Raw genomic sequence first — 21,541 nt, forward strand, 5'->3', positions numbered from 1 at the left:
CCGCGCCTGCCTCTCTTCGTGACGGAGGGACGCCGGGCGCGCTCAAACGCGCATGCGTCAAAGCAATGCACCGTGGCGGACACCTGCATGTGTATGGCAGGCAGATCTGCGCCTGGCGTGGCATAGCCGTTGTGACGCGACTAATCGAACGCCGGCGCGCCGGGTCACGTTTAAGCGTATTGGCGCCTTGAGTGTGGCATATAGTGATGTTCTTACAGGACACGCATCTCATGATTATCATGTTTGCACCAGTCACACACCCTCACCATCTATTCACGTGACGTAATACCAAATTTGGCATATGTGAAGCCAAATTTGGCATATGTGAAAACGACCGCGAGCGCATCATGAGCGTGGCATGTAGTCATGTTGTTACATGACACGCATGTCATAATTTTGATGTTAGGGTCTGTCGCTTGTGTTCGCCATGCAATCATGCCATACCATACCAGTTTTTCAACATGTCATGTTAACGTAACACCGCAAGAGCAGGAAGACCATGGAATGTAAATCATGACATTCATGACACACAGTCATGATTTTCATGTTAAAACTAGTCACTTATGCTCGTCTTACGATCATGTCATGTCATACCACGTTTGGTATCGATACTATTACGGGAACGGCCAGAAGAGCTAAAAGTCGTAAGCGGATGGATGGATGGATGGATAGATTATCTAGATAGATAGATAGATAGATTATCTAGATAGATAGATAGATAGATAGATAGATAGATAGATAGATAGATAGATAGATAGATAGATAGATAGATAGACAGATTCCCTAGATAGACAGATTACCTAGATAGATAGATAGATAGATAGATAGATAGATAGATTATCAATATAGATAGATAGATTATCTAGATAGATAGATAGATAGATAGATAGATAGATAGATAGATAGATAGATAGATAGATAGATAGATAGATAGATATATTATCTAGATAGATAGATATATTATCTAGATAGATAGATAGATAGATAGATAGATAGATAGATAGATAGATAGATAGATAGATAGATAGATAGATAGATAGATAGATAGATAGATAAGTACGCTCAAAGTCGCCGAAGTTCGCTAATAAATGCTTCGCATTTTAAAGAAGAGACAACAAACGTGTCGCAATGCGCAAACGGAGACAGTCTCCAAGCGCGAACATCCCTTTGATTGGCAGATTGCGCTTCTCTCACAAGTAATTGAAACGATGAGCAAGCTTCCTGCGTCCATTAGGCAATGGACAACATACATATTACGAGATTAGGCTGCAGTGGACGCATTTTGTCATCCAAAAATGGGCTCACAGCTCTCGCAAAACGCACCACTGCGTTCGTGCGAGCCGCCTATCCACAACGATGGTGCGGCCACCCGAGGTGGAGGCGAATGGGGCGCAGTGAAATACTCTTTTGCGGCCCACTCTTCATATCTGCATAGATAAAGTGCCCCTACCACAGAGAACCACAAATTTTTGTGTGACCATGTTATGGCTCTTCGTAAAATGCATGAACAACGGTGGTGCTTTAGAATCAATCTATTTTTTTGTGTTAAATTGCCAGGCACAAAAAAAAAAAAAGATCTTGTTTCCAAAGTAGAATAGGCTCAACTTCCCACGAACTGCTAGATCTCGGGAAAATGCTTGGACCTACTCATCCTTCTCAGCATGCGACGTCAGATTTTGAAATTTCTGTTCAGATACCTATAAGACATTATTTATAAACTGTAACGTAATATACCATCATCATTTCGTGGAGAAATGCAGATATCACAATTAAATCAGTGATACTTTTTATCCTCTTTTCTCGTATTCCTCATACTCTTAGGGCCTATCCTGTCCTCAATTCCCATTTCCTTCACAGAATAGGTGCATTTATATACGCCGGGAGAATTTATTTGAAAAAATCTCTTTTTCTATCTTTCTCTATATGGCTCCTCAGCGAGCGTTTGACGTACACAGTTTAGCCGACGTGGCCTCCTTGTGTCTCTGAAATGTCCGCAGTGACCAATGGTCTGCCCCTAGTGACCAGGTACATGGCAAAGCAAAAAGCGCTCATTATGAGAGCAGTCGCGAGACAAACGTAAGTGAACATCATGGGGTCTTTCTCAATGAAGAGGCCGACAAAAAGCGGAGGCACCATGGTTCCCAGGGAAGCCGCCACCGTCACCATAGACATCAGCCTGTTGGTCATGACGACGAACTGTACGGTGTAGGACACGGCAGCAGCGAAGATGGCCGCGAGCGAAACACCCGCAAGTCCCGACAGAGTCCACAGCCATGTGGCGGAGGAATCACCGAACACCACCAGCAGAGTGAAGATGACAGCAGTGAGCAGTTGGCAAGTGATGAGGATGCAAGAGGGTCCGGCAAGCATGGACCAAAGCACAGAACCAATTCTCGCAACTGTGAATGTTAGGAAGTAGAGGGACGTCAGATAGGCGGCTTCGGACTTGGTCATCCGAAGATCGCTCTCAACGGCGAAAGTGGCCAGCATCTGGCCGTAGGAGCATTCCAGTCCCAAGTACGCCATGATGTAGCATCCTAAGAGGCCTACTAGGACCAAGTTCACAGGTTGGCTCGACTGCTCGCCTCCGGACGGCTTGCAGTCCGATCGGTCCACAAGGTACACAACAAACATCGATGTCGCCACAAGTGCTATGAATCCCGATACGATTCCGAACGCGAACGGTAGTTGCGGTTCTCTCGAAAGGGTGCCTGCGCCGATCAGCAGGCCGCCATGACGGGTGGTGTTTGCAGTCACTGAGGTGTTGCAGGACAGGAAGGGCTCGGCAACGAATGGCGCTATGAAGGCGCCCACTCCAAATGCGAGGTGGTATACCTGGAGCACCGGACCACACCCGGAAGGCCACAAGTTGATGAGCCACACGTTTGCACCTGTGGAGCCGAAAGTGGCAGTTTTCATAGTTTCGGATCAGTACTCCAAGAAAAGAACGAGTGAAAAGGGTATCCTACAAAAATAATTGTCACCTATCTTGCGTTTATTTCCTTGCAATATCGCCGCGCGCCCGGCACTATCAGGTCACAAACGATCAGTGTGATATAGCTTTTTTTTTGGTAGGAAATTCGTGGTCAGTACTGAGTTTTAAAGAAAGAGAACGCAAGCAAGTCGAATTATGATTATTCTTATCGGACCCCCTGTTTATTCGATCCCTTGGGGGGGGGGGGGGGGGACCGCAACGTTGTTTTGTGGAGCATAGCAAGGTAGATACAACTGGTAGTGAAGGCTGAAAATGCACCGCCGTAGTGGTCTAGTGGCTAAAGTACTCGGCTGCTGACCCGTAGATCGCGGGATTGAATCGCGGCTGCGGCGGCTGCATTTTCGATGGAGGCGAAAATGCTGTAGGCCCGTGTGCTCAAATTCGGTGCACGTTAAAGAACCGCAGGTGGTCGAAATTCACGAAGCCCTCCACTAAGGTGATCGAATAATCATGCGGTTGTTTTGAGGCGTTAAGCCCCACATATTATTCAATAAGTCGGTTGCCAGACTATGGGGTGGTTGTTAAGCTGCCGCCAACTTTGGCGGAAAAATTTGCCCCTGTAGTTTTGCCTTCCCTGTGAGAGCTCTGTGTCGCCCGCGGTGCATTTTGCGAGTGCTTGTGGCCGTTTTAATTAACGGAATGAACGTATAACACGCGTTGCAGAAGTCGGGGTGCGTTAAGTATAGATACTTCATATGCTACCTTTAGGTACCAGAGCTGCGCATACCTTTTCCTTCCACCGCTCACGCCGCTATTCAGCGAGCGCTGTCACGTGGAACGAAAGTGACGTCAAATGTTGCAATTCACGCGGCGAAGCCAATTTCACGTGCACGATGGCGCGGCGCCCACGCGTTCTCTGCCCGCACAGACTTCAGCCTCATCGCGACTGCCGTTAGGCGCTTTACGTGTACGATTCGCGTTACCATGTTACCGGATGGAATCTGCGCATGCGCAGGTATTTACGGAACGTAAACCTTTATGTTACGTAAATTACCCGCCGGGTAGGCTGTATATTTACGGCGCTGTTTCACAAATCCACCTTCGTGCGTAGAAACTCGCGATATCCTCATTGCGGACATTCCAGGCATCGTGTCATAATAAGCCGAAGTGCGAGCGCCAATGGCGATTAGATTGCTTCAGCCGGATTACCAAAGCTAAAGTGACTGAAACATGGAAGCCGCAAACGTGTGAACCCCGAACAGACTAGATAGGTGGCTTCATCTAGCAGTCTCAAAAGGAACCAGGCGATCACAAAATTGTTTTTGCAGAAACATTGTACGCCTGGTGTAAAAACCGCACTGCGGCGTTATCACGACGGAGTTACGTTGTTTATTCACTTTCACATCACTGATTTATTTGTTGTGTTTAACTTCCCAAAACCACTATATTTTAAAGTAAGACGCCGTAGTGTAGGGCTCCTGGAATTTCGACCATGTGGGGTTCATTAACATGCACTTAAATCTAAGCACACGAGCCTCAGCCCTTTTTGTAACTTATAGAAACCGTGGAACATAATGGCGGACCTATGCGCAACTCTGCTCCCGTAGGGAGCATATACAGTAACTCTAGCGTTAAATAGAGTTACTGTATATGCTCCCTACGGGTAGCATATACAGTATATCTAGCGTTAAACAGACTGTCGCGCCATCTGGGAGCAGAAACACAAAACAAAAAATGCGTTTAATAGTGGTTGTGCTGATAAGCAGGTGGCGCGACAATCTGCCCACTCCTAGGGTGCCTCGATGCGTGAGGCACTCTACTCACTCCCGAAAACTGGGCCAGTGACATGTTCGACAGATGGAGCCTATGGGGAGTTTCGCAACTCGCATGATTGAACAGCTCTGACGTAGCCGTGGGTAGTAACAGGAACGGTCGACTTCACTACAGTTTGTTCAGACCTGGTTTAGACCAATCGACGAGCTGCGTCACATCACCAATCGCAGAGTTGGCGTCACTGCGCGTAGAAGGAGCATTGGTCAGGCGTAGGAAAGGAGCGCAGGAACTGTTTTTCGAAATGGAGGCTTTGCGCAGCGCGCAGCTCAATAATATTCAGAAAACGTGATCGCTGCGGTATACTCTGCGAATATCCGAGCTTGTTCAGGAGGTGTGAAAAAAAACACTTTTAACTGGCCCTTTAAAGACACAAAAATGCTTCATGTGCCTTTGCTATCGCGACCAACGTGTTCACCGGCAACGCCGGCGTCCGCAGCGCGTTGGCTGTTCGCTCGCGAAAAAAAAAAAAAAGCCAGGCCTTCGCAGCACAGCAAAAGCTAGAAGAGCGGCCTTTCAGAGCCTTTTCTAAACACTCATTGGGTAACTGCTGCAAGTACATTTGCTGGGCACCCACTACGGCAATAATAATGATAATTTCTGGGTGGTAGACCAGCCTTCGCTATTGCGAATGCTGGTCTACGCCGGTGTTCGGGACTTGTTGGCAAACTTGCCTTACCCAGGCTTGATGTCGAGAAGGCAATCGCGTTAATACGAGTTATTAGGCATTTTAAAACAGCGAAACAACATCCAGTCGTCGCACGATGCAAATAGCGCGGGTGGGTGGTTGGTGCTCCAACCCATTACAAAAGATTGTCCTTTTTTCCCTATTACCTGTGGCACATATCCACTTCAGGCATCATTCCTCATAGTCATCAGCCACTGCATGAAGAATTGACACAAAATTCATTTGCAAGTGTTTGGCGCATACCACACTTCTCAGAGGAATGACGAAAAATAGCATAGCGAATGCAGGCCGGCCTACTACCTAAAAATGTTTATTATAAGTGCCGTAGTGGGTATAAAGTAAGTTTGCTCGCAGCAGTTACCCAATGAGTGTTTAGAAAATGCTCTTCTAGCTTTCGTTGTGACTGTGCTGCGCCTTCGGCCTGGCGTTTTTTGTCTATAGAAGTTGCGTCGTCCCTCCGATATGTATCTGCTGCAGTCAGCGGACCGATGGGCGCATGGCTCGGTTACTTTAACTGGTCGATCGCGGGTGCCCTGACGTAATGGGAATACATCTGACATCGTGAGTTAGGGTCTGCGCGCTTGGATTGATTGATGGTGCAAACTGCAGGTGACCAACGTGACCTCTATTTCTTGCTGAAATCAGTGCATCTGAGAAAAGTTTGAGGCTGGTCGGGCATTTTGGCGCAGCGTGGCCAGATTTCCGTAAATGCCATGGTTTTGGCGCAGCCCGGCGCAGAAATGGATATTTTTATTAAATTAGCGCAGCTGTTGCACCTCTGTCTGTGGGAGAAGGAACGTACATATGGGGGTGTAGACAGAACGGTTATATTATTCTTGTTCATTCGTGAGTGCTCCCTTGGTTTCTCGCACCAGCTTATCGCTGATCATAGAAATGAGAGAATCAGGATCCTGCTTGACGCAGCCTCGAAGGCTTGGTAAACACTCGTTGAGGCCGGCCCTGATTACAGCGGAACTTGCAATACCTCGTTTAATCAATTTGGAGTGCCCTCCCCTGAAATGAACTGGGACTGAAGAGGACAAGCACCTAAGACGACTCGAAGGCAAAATATCGGTCGATGCAACCTAAAGGTATAGCGTATTACACAGTAACTCTACATGTATCATCATTTATATCTGCCCCCGGCAGGCAATGAATGCAGCTATTCTATTACACTCCAGGATTGGAGGCCTCCCTGTCCCTCGCGTGGTTTCGCAATGCCGCCTTCGTGATCGACATATATATTCGACCGAACGACAATTATATGTAATGACGACGCCATCCTCAAATGTGGCGTCACAGTGGCGTCGCGATTACTTTTTGCCTTACTCTTGCAGATGCAGCCGAAGGTGCATTTGAATTAAAAGCATCCAAGGCTTTCACCTCAATATAATGAATAAATTTATTATGCTGGGGAGCTCTTCTCGACGTACCCACCTGGTAGATATATCCACTTCGGAGGAGCGCTTTTAGTTACCTAAAAAAAGCTGAGCCCGCCAGCACACTCCCAGCCAAAAGGGAATGTGGACGAAATGGGCTTTAACGGAACTTGACGTGTCCGCATATGCGCATGCACGTATTGAAACACGTTTGATAACGATGCGGGGGATGCGTATCGACCTTCGAAGTGCATCATGCAGACGGCCGCGTTAAGCCCAATTCAAGGGCTAATGTGATTAGAGTTCATGCACGGTCTCGGAGATTGGCGTCCATATGCTATCTCTGGGGGCGACAACGGTTATGGCGAAGCGCATTCTGTCCCTCTCGTTTGTGCCGACCATTGTGAAAACTTCGTGGCGTTAAAATGACTTACAGGCGCGGTGGTTTGGACTAGTGGGTATGATACGACGATTGGTATACAGCGCGAGATCAGAATGACGACAAAGGGCGGCGTCTCATCACTCGTCTTCTTTTTGTCCCTTTGTCGTCGTTCTGATCCCGCGCTGTATACTAATCGTTAAAATGACGTTGCGGAAAAAATACCGGAAACAGGGAGCACGCGGAGGCCGAAGTGGACAGTGCACAAAGTTGTAGAAAATCGCGGTTCCGCTCGAAAGGCAGAAACTCACCGGTGTCCAAGGCACCCATGGAAAATCCCGCCAGCACGGACGTGCCATGTGCGTACAGAAGCTCACCGGACGATGGCGTTACGAACACGCTGGCCGACGTGAGCGCCGTGAACAGCACGCTCAGAAGCTGCGTATTCAGCCGGTCGTAGAGTAGACCCCCTGCAACGCCGACAACGAAGAATGCTGCTTATATATTGGGCGCGAAACACGCAAAGCGAAGAACAGGATTAGCGGCACTTCCTATAGAACTGCCTGCATCATTAACCCAGAAATAGAGGACATACGTGCGCATGTTTGCATGATTGACGAAGGCCAAATAGGAACATAGAGTGCACAGCACGAGCGGTCGTGTCTTCACAGGCAAGGGGTTAGCTTGTCTGCTTGGCTCATGTGACATGTTCAAGGATGCGCACGCGTGGATAAGTGATCTGCTATACTGTCGGACTTATACGCATACGTCTGCTATTCCCGGCATTGTTTTCCTGTATTTTAGAGCAGTTTAGGGTCATTAGCCAAGATGAGCACCATGCATTAATAGCATTTAGATCAGTTTGCAAAGCCTTCCGGTCATTGTCAGAGGAAATTATTCGGTAAACCACACAGTCGTCAGCAAAAATTCTAATTCGGGATGAGACACAGGATGGCAAGTCATTAATGTAGATTAGAAACAGTAGTGGACCAAGTACGCTACCCTGTGGGACTCCAGAAGTTACTGGTCTGAAGGAAGAGTTACAATTGTTAGCGGACGTGAACTGTGTTCTAGAAGAAAGGAAATCTTTTACCCATGCCAAAATGTTAGGGTGAATGTTAAGCCTAGACAGTTTGGTTAGAAGCCGGTGATGAGGGACACGGTCAAAAGCTTTAGAAAAGTCGAGAAAAATAGCATCAACCTGGGATCCACCGTCGAGAGCTGAATGAATGTCATGAATGAAGCCGGCGAGCTGCGTGTCACATGAGTATCCTCGGCGAAAGCCATGCTGATATTTATGTATAATGTTATGATCTTCCAGGTAGTTAATCACTTGGGTGTGGATTATATGTTCAAGAATTTTACAAATGGTACTGGTTAATGAGATGGGACGATAGTTTAATGGCGATGAGCGTTCACCAGACTTGAAGATGGGAATTACTGCTCTAAAACGAAGTTTATGTCTTTCAGTAAACACGTAACCCGGATTCCTACCTCCTACATGTTGAATAATACTACTGTTGACCTCGTCTCCACTTATAAATATCTTGGAATTCATTTGCAACCTGATTTGACATGGCACTACCATATAAAACTCACCCTGGCGGCTGCTAACCGGTCTTTCGGATTTCTCAAGCGTAACCTTAAACAGGCTCCTCCTAACATACGCAAACTTGCATTTACTACACTAATACGTCCAAAATTAGAATATGCATCAGCCATTTGGGATCCCGAACATGCTTACATCATAACCGACATTGAATCACTGCAAAATCGTGCCGCTCGCTTCATATTTTCAGATTATTCACGTCATTCCAGCGTCACAGCACTAAAACGCCGAGCAGAGCTACCCGAACTATTCCATCGTCGCAAACTTGCACGCCTATCACTTTTCCATAAACTTTATCACCACGTGTCACTTCACAGTGATTTCTTCGAGCCACCTGCCGTTATTTTTCCTCGCCGCGATCACCCCTACAAAGTTAAACGCTTAAACTGTAAGTCATCTGCTTTTTCCAAGTCATTCATTCCGCGTACCATAATCGATTGGAATAAACTACCATCACACATTTCCTTAGAAAAAAACGCCACTAAATTTCAAGAACTAATTCAAAATACTGATATCATCTAACTTTTGCTTTTTTACTTGTTTTTCCCTCTTTTCTATAACGTGCAGAGCACACGTGTAGTATTCTTACCTTGTTTCAGCTTATTTGAGGTGTGATGAGCGAGTGTATATTTTTTATTCGTTTTTGAGTGTACGTTTTTTTTTTCAAGTGTATTGATTATTTTTTCTTGCATTTTCATAGGTTGTTCACTAGGTACTCATCTGTATTCTAATGATTTGTTGCCTATTCTCTTCTCTATTTTTTGCTGTCTTTACCAATTACTAGTTATAACATATATCTCAACCTTAGTCTGTATTTAATTTGAATTTTTTTTTACTTTTTTCTCGTTTTTGACTTTTATTGTTTATTTTGCTCATGTAACCCCCCTATGTAATACCCTCTCACGAGGGCCTTTAGGGGTATTATGAATAAATAAAATAAATAAAAATATTTAGTTTCGTCTTTAGCGCGACGTTAATCTTGATCAGCAGTCTCCTTTTCAATACGCACAATCTAACAGGCACATCACTTATACAAATTGATACGCATGTTACAATTGAAAATATCTGAGTTTATTAACGCTCCAAGACCACTAAATGATTATGAGAGATGCCAAAGTGGAGGCTAGCTATTTCTACCATGTGGTGTTCTTCCACGTGCACTGAAGCCGCACAGTACACGGACGGGCCTCTACCATTTCGCCTCCACCGAAATGCCTCCGCCGTGGCCGCGATCGAACCGTAGTCACTTATCCACATTGGCGGGTTGTGAATATCGAAAAACATATTGTTTGATCACTGCATAGCCTAGATTTCAGTAAGACTGCGCATGTATGTAACCCCGAAAAAGACCCTTCGTTCTCCTATAAAAGGCAAACTGTGTGCTCAAGTTTGCACACGGCACGACCTTGTTTTTTAAAAGTGCGAAGCAGCTCTTTTATTAGCCTGCCGTTACCTGCACAGCCGCCACGCACGTGCCGGGACTCCTACCGCACGCAAGCGGGGGACAAATAAACCAATTGGCGACGCTTTTTCACTCTCCGCTTGGGTGCGGCAGGTTGCCGGCACGTGCGTTGCGGCTGTGCGGCGAGCGCGTGTAAAGGCCCTAACCACAGAACACCTATACACACTACCATTGCCCTAACGCAATCCCTCCGTCCGCGCCACTCCCTTGCCAAGTAGCTCACGCCCTCCTAGCACTGCAAGGTGACGTCTCTCTCCCTCGCCTGCCACGTGTCAGCTCTCTCTCACTTCACCCTCTCCACTGCTCGCAACGCTCGAGCCCACTCCTCACGTGGGCATCCTCTCACCCGCGCCACCTCTCTCTATCTGTCGGCGCGAAGCCGCGCGATCCGGCTGGTGAGGTGCCAACAATTCGGACAGCGCACTGCTGCTTGCCGCGCCAATGGGAGGGACGCCGTCGTGACATGCTTCCCAATTCCCACTAGTTTGCGCGTACCTTTCCCGGCTGTCACCGGCATTGCGAGGGTTAGCGAACCCGATCGCGTTCACGAATGGTGACGTCAACACTGATGAGGTGTGAGTTAAGAAGATCGCGTTCGATAATACAGGCAGCGCGCGGATAACACCGACGAGACGCGAGCCGAAGAAGGCAAGCGTCTTCGACGCGTCCCGTCTTCCGTGTCTTTGCGTTTCAAACAAACGTTTACTCGAGTAAGTGCTACACCGAGTTTCGCTTCAAACAGTTCTTCCAGCACCCGCGTCAACGCCCGTTTCAACCAGGTCTATGCCGTGCACACCGCTGCTGCTTCACACCCCATAAGGGTTCCCTTCGGAGAGATGGGCCTTAGTTGCTTTCTTTCTTTCTTTTTTTTTACGCTCTGTAGGAATTTTTTTCTCCTTCCATACGGTGCCTTAGCGTGGCGTTATTAGTGAACACGCATGCTGACTCGTGGTCACGAGTTCAAATTGCGTACGTGTGTTTACTGTAAATTTCCTTAACTTCATTTCTGAACGTGATGCCTGTATATTGGTTCTACGTACATCTAATCACATCCCTGCACAAACTTCAATATAGCAGTTAAATGAGTACTGACACAATTTCTTAACGTAGCAAAAAGGAACATCTTACGTTTATTTTGTAGACAGCGCTAACGCTCCCCGCACGCCAGTCAGACAAGTATAAAACATTTTACTTTGAATTTAACCTTTTCGTCACTAAGCATCAGCAAGCCATGGAGCCCTGAAGCAATGGGCATCCACCCGAGAAGCCAAGACAGTTCCACCGAGTTTGCGAATTTTGCATTCTCCATGAAGCGAAAATCGCAAAAGTCACGGTCGGGGTCAGTGGACGGCAGTTTTATCGTCGTTGTGTGATAATAAACTGATTGATTGATTGATTACGCGTGCAAGGAGCAGAGGACATATCTGTCACTCGCACGAGCCGGGTTGCTATCACCCCATGACGTCACTGAGAGGCTGTTCTCTTGGTAATGCCACCGCAAGTACTTTTCTAAGGTAACATACGGTACTAAAAATATATTAGATGCATTCCCAGTCACTGCATTACTCTTCTTAAGGTTCTCGACATCAGTATTTTCAACTAGAGCAACAGTCTTTCTTTTGCGCAAAGAGTAACGGTTGCTCCTTTGAGGAATATCGGGAAGGGGGAGTAAAGTTACGCCCAAAACGAAGAAATGGCTGCGGCAGATTAGTTACTTCCGAGGGAAAACAACCTCGATAACCCTCTTCTTTCTTTACTTCATAGAGTGCACTTATGTCTGGGTTAATGCGTAAGGTAATTCCATCGGAAATGCCACTCATTCCGTGATCGTGCTCCTCCCTTTGTGTGTGTTCTAGTGCGCGGCTAAGTACATGTCTTTAAATAAGTACCGAATAGGCCAGCAAACAGCCTTGCTAAAAGAAGATTGCCGCTGCAGCGTAGTGGAAGAAGCAGCAACTGGGTAACTAGGCTTACCGAAGAAGCTGCCCGCCAGGATGCCGACACCGCGAGTGGTGACCAGCTGCGCGACGCTGCCCACATCGGTGCCGTACACGTCAGCCAGATCCAGCAGTGCCACTCCCGTCACCGAGAAGAACAGGCCCTGACACGTGCAACACGGACCTTCGTCAGAGGGGTGCGGTATCCTTCGAGGCACCCGAAGGCACCGGCCAGTTTGTCCAAACAAACTTAACAAGGTTTTGTAGCAAGAGCTACACTGGCCGCATTCTCGCCGTTTCGCTGTGGCCGGTGGCCGCACCGCGAGCTGAGAAGTTGCATAGCAACCACCGCAGCTGGCAGCAGCGCTCGCCGCGCCATGTGGCAGAGGAGGAAACCATGTGGCAGCATGACCTCCGAGATCGGCTGGCGGCGCAAAGCCCAGTGGGGCAGTCGCCTCCTGAAGGCGCCGCGAGATGCCGGTCGTACCCAATGGATCGCGCGGCACTCGTCTGCCTGGCGCGGCGAGCAGTCGCGACATCAATCGCAATGGCGCGTCGGTATCTATTCGAGACACGTTATAAGCACGCAGTCATCGTCTTGCTACAAAGAAGTGAGGTACGTTATTAAAAAGTTACTCTTTGGCTTTGCTGGTGGCCGTTTAAAATCCCATTTTGGCTGCTAGCGCGTAATATTCAATCTAGATTGCATGCAAGCTTGCTGGACGGCGTTTTCCAAGTTGTCGCAAATTATGACAACGCGTAGGTATGCTCTTTTTAATCATTTTTAAGCAACAACTGAAGTAAGCACTCTGGCTCAAACGTCACACGTGCATTTAACGCGACAGCGTTAAAGAGTTGATTTCGCAAAAATTTCGGCGTCGCCGTCATTGGTTTTGAGCGAAAAATCATCTTCTGCGTGACCGAAAAATAAATAACCATGCAAATGAAGTAAACAAACAATAAAGAACCCTGGAACAGAGTGCGTACCAAACCAGGGTTGTTTGGGTCTAAGTGGGGCTACAACCCAGGTCGTTTGCGTGGGAAGCGAATGTTCTACCATACGGCCATGTTTCTACTTGTGAATGCAGTGAAAATAACTTCCTCTGCTTGGAAATCTAGTGAAAGTAGCTTTCATGCTTCACGAACACACGCGTCCTGCATACATGAAATATTGCAGGTGTAATGCACGCTACAAGCGTACGCGTCCATTGCCAATGGGCTTCAGAATATGCGATTATCTTTATGGCTCCGTGGTTGAAAGCCGGTACCCCACTACAAAAGTCACACACGCTACTGCGAATTCGAAAAGGTTTCATGTACAAAGTGCAAGTTGATGTACGCACTAGGCACAGGATGTCGCTATCGCGTTAAACTCCTAAAGGCAAATCTTTAAGGTATCCTATTTTTTTCTCTCGCAATTGGAGCGAAATTTTCATAGCGTAGATGCTATAGTATATAGGATAACTCTTCCGAATTTTTGAGCGTAACACAGAAAGACCGTTCTTTGATTGTCTTTTCTTTTCTGGTCGGCCGGAGGTTTGTGTACATATATTTAGGTGTGCGTGGAAGAACTTCATCTGATCGTCTCTCCCGCTCTATCTTTGTTTTCTTCCTTTCCATTTTTTTGTGACCGAATTTACACGGATGCGACAGCTAAAAACTTGTGTAGCTACGTTTTGGCGCACGTCGAAGAACCCCCAAGTGGTATTATTTCGTGTGTCGCTGCTTTGATAAAGGCCACATGTTCTTTTTTTGTGTGCGAGAGGCAAAAATTCTAATAATAAGGGCACTCATTCTTGTCTTTGTAAATGAAGTGTCTTCAAGGGATATTGTTTGCTCCTCTCTCCCATCCCGGCTGTGGCACATCCAACCTTTTTCTTGCCTGTCCAGCACCTAAACTAAAGAAGTTACTAAAACCTACCAAAAAACACCGTACCTACAACACCGTATTAAAGTCGCATTATGCCTTCCTTTGGCCTATATATGTTGAACTGGCAAAGTAAATGCCATATATAAATGATACATAAAAAAATTGGCAGAACTATTTGATCGACATATGGAAAAGCGTAATTTCCCTTTAAAACCTGCATAGAATAATTTCAGAATATATATAGGCTATACTACGTGAACCTGCTAACAAAAATCATGTTCTTTTTTTTTTCTTAAACAATGCATGACTACCCAGACAAATAAAATAAGGATTGTGGGGAATCGGTAACAGCTTGTAGAGTGATAAATGCAGACAAAAAAAAGATACGAGCTGTGAATAGTTTGTAGCAAACAAAAAGAAAAAAAAACAATGACTAATTAGGTTCTCGAATTGAACAGTAAATAATTTTTGTTCAAATAATTGTATGCATTACATCAAGAACCACAGTTCTCTAGACCGTCATCTGTAATATTTCGATTATATACATTTCACTAATCTAAAACTGCAGATTATTTTACAGAACCACTCAATTCTTGGCCAATCTCCCACAGTGGGTAGGCGCCACGAGCAACAGGTGAGCAAGAAACAGCCTCAGTACAGCACGCGTTGCGTGCCGTACTGTGTTTATCCCGGGCGTGCTTTTACAGCAAAAGCTGTTATGAGATCGCAACTCGGGTCACGCGCAGTTGTCCGCCGCTGATGTCCGTAACTACATCTCGCGAAATTAGAAAAAAAAACGTAGTACCGATGACACAGTGGGGCTCGAACCCGAGTCGGCTGGGTGCCAGCCCAGTATTCTACCACTGAGTTATGCCGGTGCTTTTTTTTTTCTTTAGTGAATGACATTATCACCAGTAAAGTACACAGAACATACTTCATCAGAAGTCAGGCAAACACACACAAGCGTCAAGAACGGGAAGCCACTCCGGAACGGGGTCAAAAGTCTCGACAACACTGCGCACTTGAGCAGCTGCTTCTCGGAAGACAGATCTCGTCGACCGTGGTGGCTCGGCGTGTCTATCGATCATGCGACTTTTCCATAATGAATAAAGTCCTAACAACATAAACAGGTCGTAAGGAGTACTATCAGTCAGACTCTTTTTGAACGGAAGGAACCTAATGCTATGGGCTGTGATTGGAAGTTCTTTTCTTAACGTTCTTTTTAGAATGTCCCAAAAATAAAAAGCATCACGACAATGAATAAAACAATGCTCTATGGTCTCAGGTTGGTTGCAGAGTCTACAATTCACTGTCGAGGGTACGTATGTTGATTTTTCATTCAGCCACGTTTTCACTGGCAGCGTGGAAGTGTGCAGTTTGAAGAAAAATGTTTTCGCTGAAGGAGATATACACATTCTACGTACACGAAATAATACATCGTGACCAGACAGAAGCGAATATGGCTTTCGATAAACAGGTTCGGGGAAAAGATTATTCACAAGTGCAGCGGTTAAATTTGTTCTGTCAATAGTATACAAATACTCTAAGGTAAACCTGGCTCTCAAAAAACTGACAGTATCAACAATGCCGGTGCTTGAGACTTGTGGAAACTTGCCTAAGGCAGGATTGATGTCGGTAAAGCAATCGCGTTAATACGACTTATAAAGCGTTTTACAACAGCAAAAGAGCAACGAGGCGTCTCACAATGCGAATAGCGTAACAATTGGGTCATCCAATGCTCCAACTCATTACAAAAGCTTGTTCTTGTTCTACTACCAACTGTAACGCATACCCACTTCAGGCATAATTTTTCCTCGTCGTCAGCCACTGAACAAACCATTGGCACAAAATTCCTTGCAAGTGTTTAGCGAATACAACGCCTCTCAGAAAAATGACGACAAATACCATAAAAAATGCTGGCCTACTATGTTTATTATTAGTGCCGCAGTGGGTACCTAGAAAATGTGCTTGCAGTAGTTACTCAATGAGTGTTTAGAAAAGGCTCTGAAAGACCACTCTTGTACCTTTCGCTGTGACTGTGCTATGCCTTCCACGCAGGCATGGCGTTTTTCCTACAAACCGTCCCCGAGAAAAAAAAAATCCCCAGTGCATAGCAAAACGTAACGTATGGAGTCAGCGAACGGTCTTGTGGTGACGTGCCTCTTCCTGCAGTCTCAAGTATGCGTCAGAATAGAAAAGGCAATCGCCTCATTGCACTGGTATATATCAACATCCTGGAAGAAATCTACAGGGGATCAACTGCTACCATAGTGCTTCATAAAAAAAGCAACTGAATACCAATCATGAAGGGTGTAAGGCAGGGGGATACAATCTCCCCAACTAAAAATGAAATAAACCTTATTTCGTGTGCACACCCAGGCTTTGTATAGAATGCAGAAGTAGTTGGCAGTATCCGATGCAGTGACCATAGTGTCACGGGGTCATGACATGAACAAAGGGAGGAGACTGTAGCTAGAAGATGAAACTGTTTATTTGGCCGAACTTCTGGCCCATAAGCTGAAGGTAAGATTATAACCATACACGTACACTGTAAATAAAAATAAGCCGAGATGCGAGTAATCGACTTGTCCTCTGGCGCATGCCCCGATGGGGGTTTTATAAACACCGTCCGGAGGGAGTAAAAATTTACTCCACAACAGGAGGGGGTTTTCAGGTGGATTTATGGGAGTTTTTTTACATTCTACTGGGAACTTTTTCAGGTCAGTATGGAAGTAAATTTTTACATGAACTGAGAAAAAAAATTACGTCAGCATCCGTACCATGCGCAAGCGTAACTTAAATTTTATTGCCTTCGAAGCACGCAATATTGATCACAGTACACAAACATGCACACAACGTTCAAGTAATGTTACAAGGCTGTGTTTAGAAAAAAAAAATGCTGTATTGTGGGACGCAACGAACCTATGGAACGAGCGTCTATACAACACTTTTTTTATTGCCTGGTACATACAACATTCCTTTAAGAAAATCGATATGCCTCAAGAGAAAGGTACATAACAGCTGTATCTTGCCGGTACTTAGCTGCGGAGCAGAAACCTGGAGACTTACAAAGAGGATTCAGCTTAAGTTGAGGATGATGGAGCGAGCAATGGAAAGAAAAATGGTAGGTGTAACCTTAAGAGACAAGAAGAGAGCAGAGTGGATAAGGGAACAAACGGGGGTTAAGGATATCATAGTTGAAATCAAGAAGAGGAAATTGACATGGGCCGGGCATGTAGCGCGTAGACAGGATAACCGCTGGTCATTAAGGGTAACTAATTGGATTACCAGAGAAGGCAAGCGGGTTAGGGGGAGACAGAAGGTTAGGTGGGCAGATGAGATGAAGAAGTTTGGGGGTATAAATTGACAGCAGCAAGCACAGAACCAGGTTAACTGGCGAAACATGAAAGAGGCCTTTGTCCTGCAGTGAACGTAGTCAGGCTGATGATGATGATGAGATACAACATTCACAAATAAATGTACATCAAACAAAGGACAAACATGAAACAAAGAAAAGAGGTAAAAAGCGTCAAACTTAACAGGCTTTTTAAAATTCCTTCATCTGTAGAAGGCTTTCTACTTGATGAAGCCGTTCGGGCACCCCTTGTTGAACCTTTTGTGATTCCACAATTGAACAGACAGATTGAAAGAAGTATTGCCGAACCGGACGTGCATTAACATCAGCATGGCGCACCGCCATTCTAGATTGTCATATACTGTGTAGGTCCAGTAACATAACTAGGTCGAAAGGTATTCCTTGCTCATTTGATACTGGTAGAAATCGGATGCTGTAGGCATCAAGAGGCAGATTTTTTCAGAGTCCTTTGAGAACATCCCAAAAAAGACCGCATCCCAGCAGTCCCGGAAAACACGTTCGATTGTTTCCGGCTTTTTGCAGAGAAAGTAATCAACACCCCAAGGAACGAATAAGCCTTTTTTCTTGCATCCATGTTTTCACGGGCAAGGTCCTAGTGTGCAAGTTAAAGAAAAAAGATTTCGCTCCAGGTGATACCTCCATTTTTTTACACGGCTTAGGACATTCTGGCCTGGGCCTACATATAATTTGTGGCTGGTATTTCATGGACTACTACTCCGGCACAATACATAAGTGTGCCATTAGAATAATATTGTGACAGTGAACAGAGCTGATGGTGTCAGGCCACGGAGCTACGAGAAAAAGCTGAACAACTCAAGGGTTTCCAGCTATCAATGTTCGCCAGAGCAACCTTTTGTAACATATTTTCAGTCAGTAAGCTCTCTAAGGCATCCGGTACCTTACCGGACGCCTTACCGGATGACTCCGCTTCATGCGCCGACAGGGAAACGTTCCGCGCAAAACTGAACGAACATTTTTTCAAGCCTCTCTCCTGATAATCTCAACTACTTCGTGTTTATCGCCAATCGTTTTAGAATCGTACTTAGTTTTGCTCTGCAATTGTTTAACATATGTAAAGCATTGTGTATTCTTTTTTATCTTGTTCTAGTTCGTTCATGTGATTTCTGATTTCTGTCTCCTGTGTAAACTTATTTGCTTTTATTCATTTCTTTAACATTGTACCCTATCTTGTTACTTGTCCCCCCTTATGTAATGCCTTTGGGCCTTTAAGGGCGAAATAAATGAAATGAAAAAAATGAAATATGTCCTTCAAGTATTGCATTGTTCACGTGTGAATGTACAGAAGCTTCATCGAATATTTGCTGTTTTCTTGTGGGGTTCTTCTTGGGAGCGAACAAGTAGAACTAGCTTATTCAGACGGGTTCGCTCTGGTGGACTTGGTCTGTGTCATTTGTACCTTCGTCAGTTGGTTAATCGGTTTGTGTTTTTCCGAAATAATCGAGACCCATTCATCTGGTCACATGAAAGCAAGCATTAGAGGTTTCCTAAAAGAAATTGTTGATTCATGTATCTTTCTAAAACGCGTTTTTCATTGGAATACCTCAGTACGGTTTCGCGTAAGAAGTTGTACAAAAATCAAGTAGAAACAGTTCTTCCTATTCCCATATATAGAACGTCTATACAACACTCACACTCACCACAGCTTGCCACTTGTGCTGTGCACCTACACTTCAGTCTATGGGTGTATATATAGGCACCATATTCTTACCTCCCATGCAGCTCCAGAGGGACCCTGTTTTTGCAAATAATTAAGCAACGAACATGCACGACGTAGGTATGAAGTTGCGGTGGCCTAATGTAAGTACTTCAGCACACATACCTTTTATCCTAAGCCTTTCTAATATTCAATAATTTTTTAACTATAGTGAAAGGGTTTTATCGCTTGGTGCTCTATCGTACGAGCTGAATTCGCATTAGCAGTACCGTGTGAGAATCCATAAAATGGACTGAATCATAAATACACAAAGCACGAGCGGCCTTGCATGAACACATTAACGACGCACAGTCAGCCGCTCCAGCAATGAACCGAAGTACACCGTCGCTACCACGTTCGACGACTAGGCCTCACTCAACGAGTACGGCACGATTCGATGAATGACAGCTGGCGATCACAAAATGCTTGCTGATTGCAGTTTGTCGCGTTATTGTTCCCATGCACAGAAATAGGTGCCCGCTATCCACGCAGTTTAAGCTACAGAGCGATGGACTTAAACGAACCAGACGGTTCGCAGTTGCGGTTCCTGTTCTCGCATGCATTGCATGAGCATGCATGCCGTACACCGTTTCTGTGTGTCTCCGCCTTGTTCGGACAGCTGCGGTTACAAGGCGCAGAAGACTGTTATTCATTCAAGCAGCCTTTACTTTTTGTGGAACACATTCTTTGCCTCACCGATGGTTGGTGCTAGCTCGTAGGGCTCGCCACGGTGGCCGGCGCGCAGTGCGAGCTCGCTACGACGCGGGCTTGATATCGACGGCCTAGCGAGGCCTTTTTACCGCTTAGATGTTGCAGCCGGTGAAATGCCGGTGACACTCCAAAAAGCCACCATCGGCGGAGACCGGGCGAGCGCGTCGCCAGTGCAACTCACACCGATTGCCGGCCAGCCTGCTGCGGTCGAGTGAAACCTACTTCAGACCGCTTCGAAGTTTTAGTCGGTGAAACTCCAGGAGCAACCGCTGACGATCATAACAACTTACTTTGGTCACCATTGAATTATTCTTCGCGGTTTTTTTTTTTTGGGGACTCGCTCCTTTGAAGCGCGGCATTCACGGCATTTCATTGAGGAATCGGAACGATTCCAGCGTGATTGAACGGTGCGAAGTATCTTGAAATGTTCAGATTAAACACCAACCCGTCGTTGCAAATTTTCGCTGCACTGATACTTTCGTTGCCTGTCGACAGATGCTCACACGATCAGCCACAAAAACCACTGGTGTTTCATACTGACGCGCAAACATGTGCGACACACACACACACACACACACACACACACACACACACACACACACACACACACACACACACACACACACACACACACACACACACACACACACACACACACACAGAGAGAGAGAGAGAGAGAGAGATAAAGAATTTTTAAAACTCCCAAAGGTAGTTTCTAACCACGGGACCTGAAACTCCCTGGGGTGTTTAACAAAGTCATGTTCATGAACTCTGTCATTAAACGGGGTGTGTTTTATGACATGTGACATAATTTTTGCTTACAGTGTACAGTCGATGGTAGCGGCGAACAGAGCATCGGCCATTGATCAACTGACAAGTGGTGAAGTGCATCGGCATTTATACATGTGTCGTCGAATATTCTAGCGTTGAAACTAGCCTCCACGTGGGTTCCGGAATAATCTGTAAAGTTCAGGAACTGGGCATAATCTTAACAAAATGATCTACTAACAGTCCTGAAGCTTCTCGAACACTGATGGCGTGGTTTTCGCCGAGAATTACTGACAGTCTAACAGAGAACAGAAACAAAACTTGAGGAAGGAATGTGGCAATAGAATGGTAAGAGCTCGAATTCACTTGGACTTAAAAAAGCTATGACGGAAACTGATAGGCAAGAGTCTAATTAATTAATGAGCAATACTCCAAGGCAAAATTACCCGAAAAAGGAGTACCGGAGCTCAATAGGCCAGCGCAATGAACGGATAGACCGTTGAGAATTAACCACAAAGGGATGCGTGCCGCGTGAAAACCACTTAGTCTCCAAAGGGATGAACAGCGCGGGCGATGCGGGACATGCGCAAACCGTTGTCGAGAAGGAGACAGCCGTCCACCTCCCTCTTGGCTCAGTCTTCCCCCTTATTTTGCTAGTGACGGTTGGCGTTCCCTCATGCTCGAAGAGCTTGACGATCTGGGAATTGTGCCGCGATGCTTTGTGCGTGCGTTTTGATAAGCGTGCGCTGCTGCTTTTACGTTTCGCCGCACCCATGCAGTCTGGAGAAGTTCTGGACTCGTCGCCACGCCGCGCTCTGTATATCTGGCTTAGTCAAGATGGTCACGACCAACTTACGACACCGCTGGTTGGGAATGACGGCCA

The 21,541-nt window shown here is 46.0% G+C and overlaps 1 protein-coding gene across 4 annotated transcripts in view; it reads right to left on the minus strand.

The window, feature by feature from the left end:
• Window positions 1–1,867: 1,867 nt before the first annotated feature.
• LOC119167677 (sodium-dependent glucose transporter 1A-like) overlaps window positions 1,868–21,541 on the minus strand; it is a 197,236-nt gene continuing 177,562 nt past the window's right edge. For 3 of the 4 annotated variants that reach the window (XM_075876069.1, XM_075876068.1, XM_075876067.1), the window contains 3 exons: window positions 12,257–12,383; window positions 7,523–7,681; window positions 1,868–2,891 (listed from right to left, as the gene is read on the minus strand). In XM_075876069.1, coding sequence (XP_075732184.1) covers window positions 1,957–2,891; window positions 7,523–7,681; window positions 12,257–12,383 — 1,221 coding nt within the window. In that variant the 3' untranslated portion in view covers window positions 1,868–1,956. The remainder of the gene's footprint in view (window positions 2,892–7,522; window positions 7,682–12,256; window positions 12,384–21,541) is intronic. The other variant, XM_075876070.1, reaches the window with a different exon arrangement.

Source organism: Rhipicephalus microplus, chromosome 10, assembly GCF_043290135.1.
Source record: "Rhipicephalus microplus isolate Deutch F79 chromosome 10, USDA_Rmic, whole genome shotgun sequence".
Lineage (NCBI taxonomy): Eukaryota > Metazoa > Arthropoda > Arachnida > Ixodida > Ixodidae > Rhipicephalus > Rhipicephalus microplus.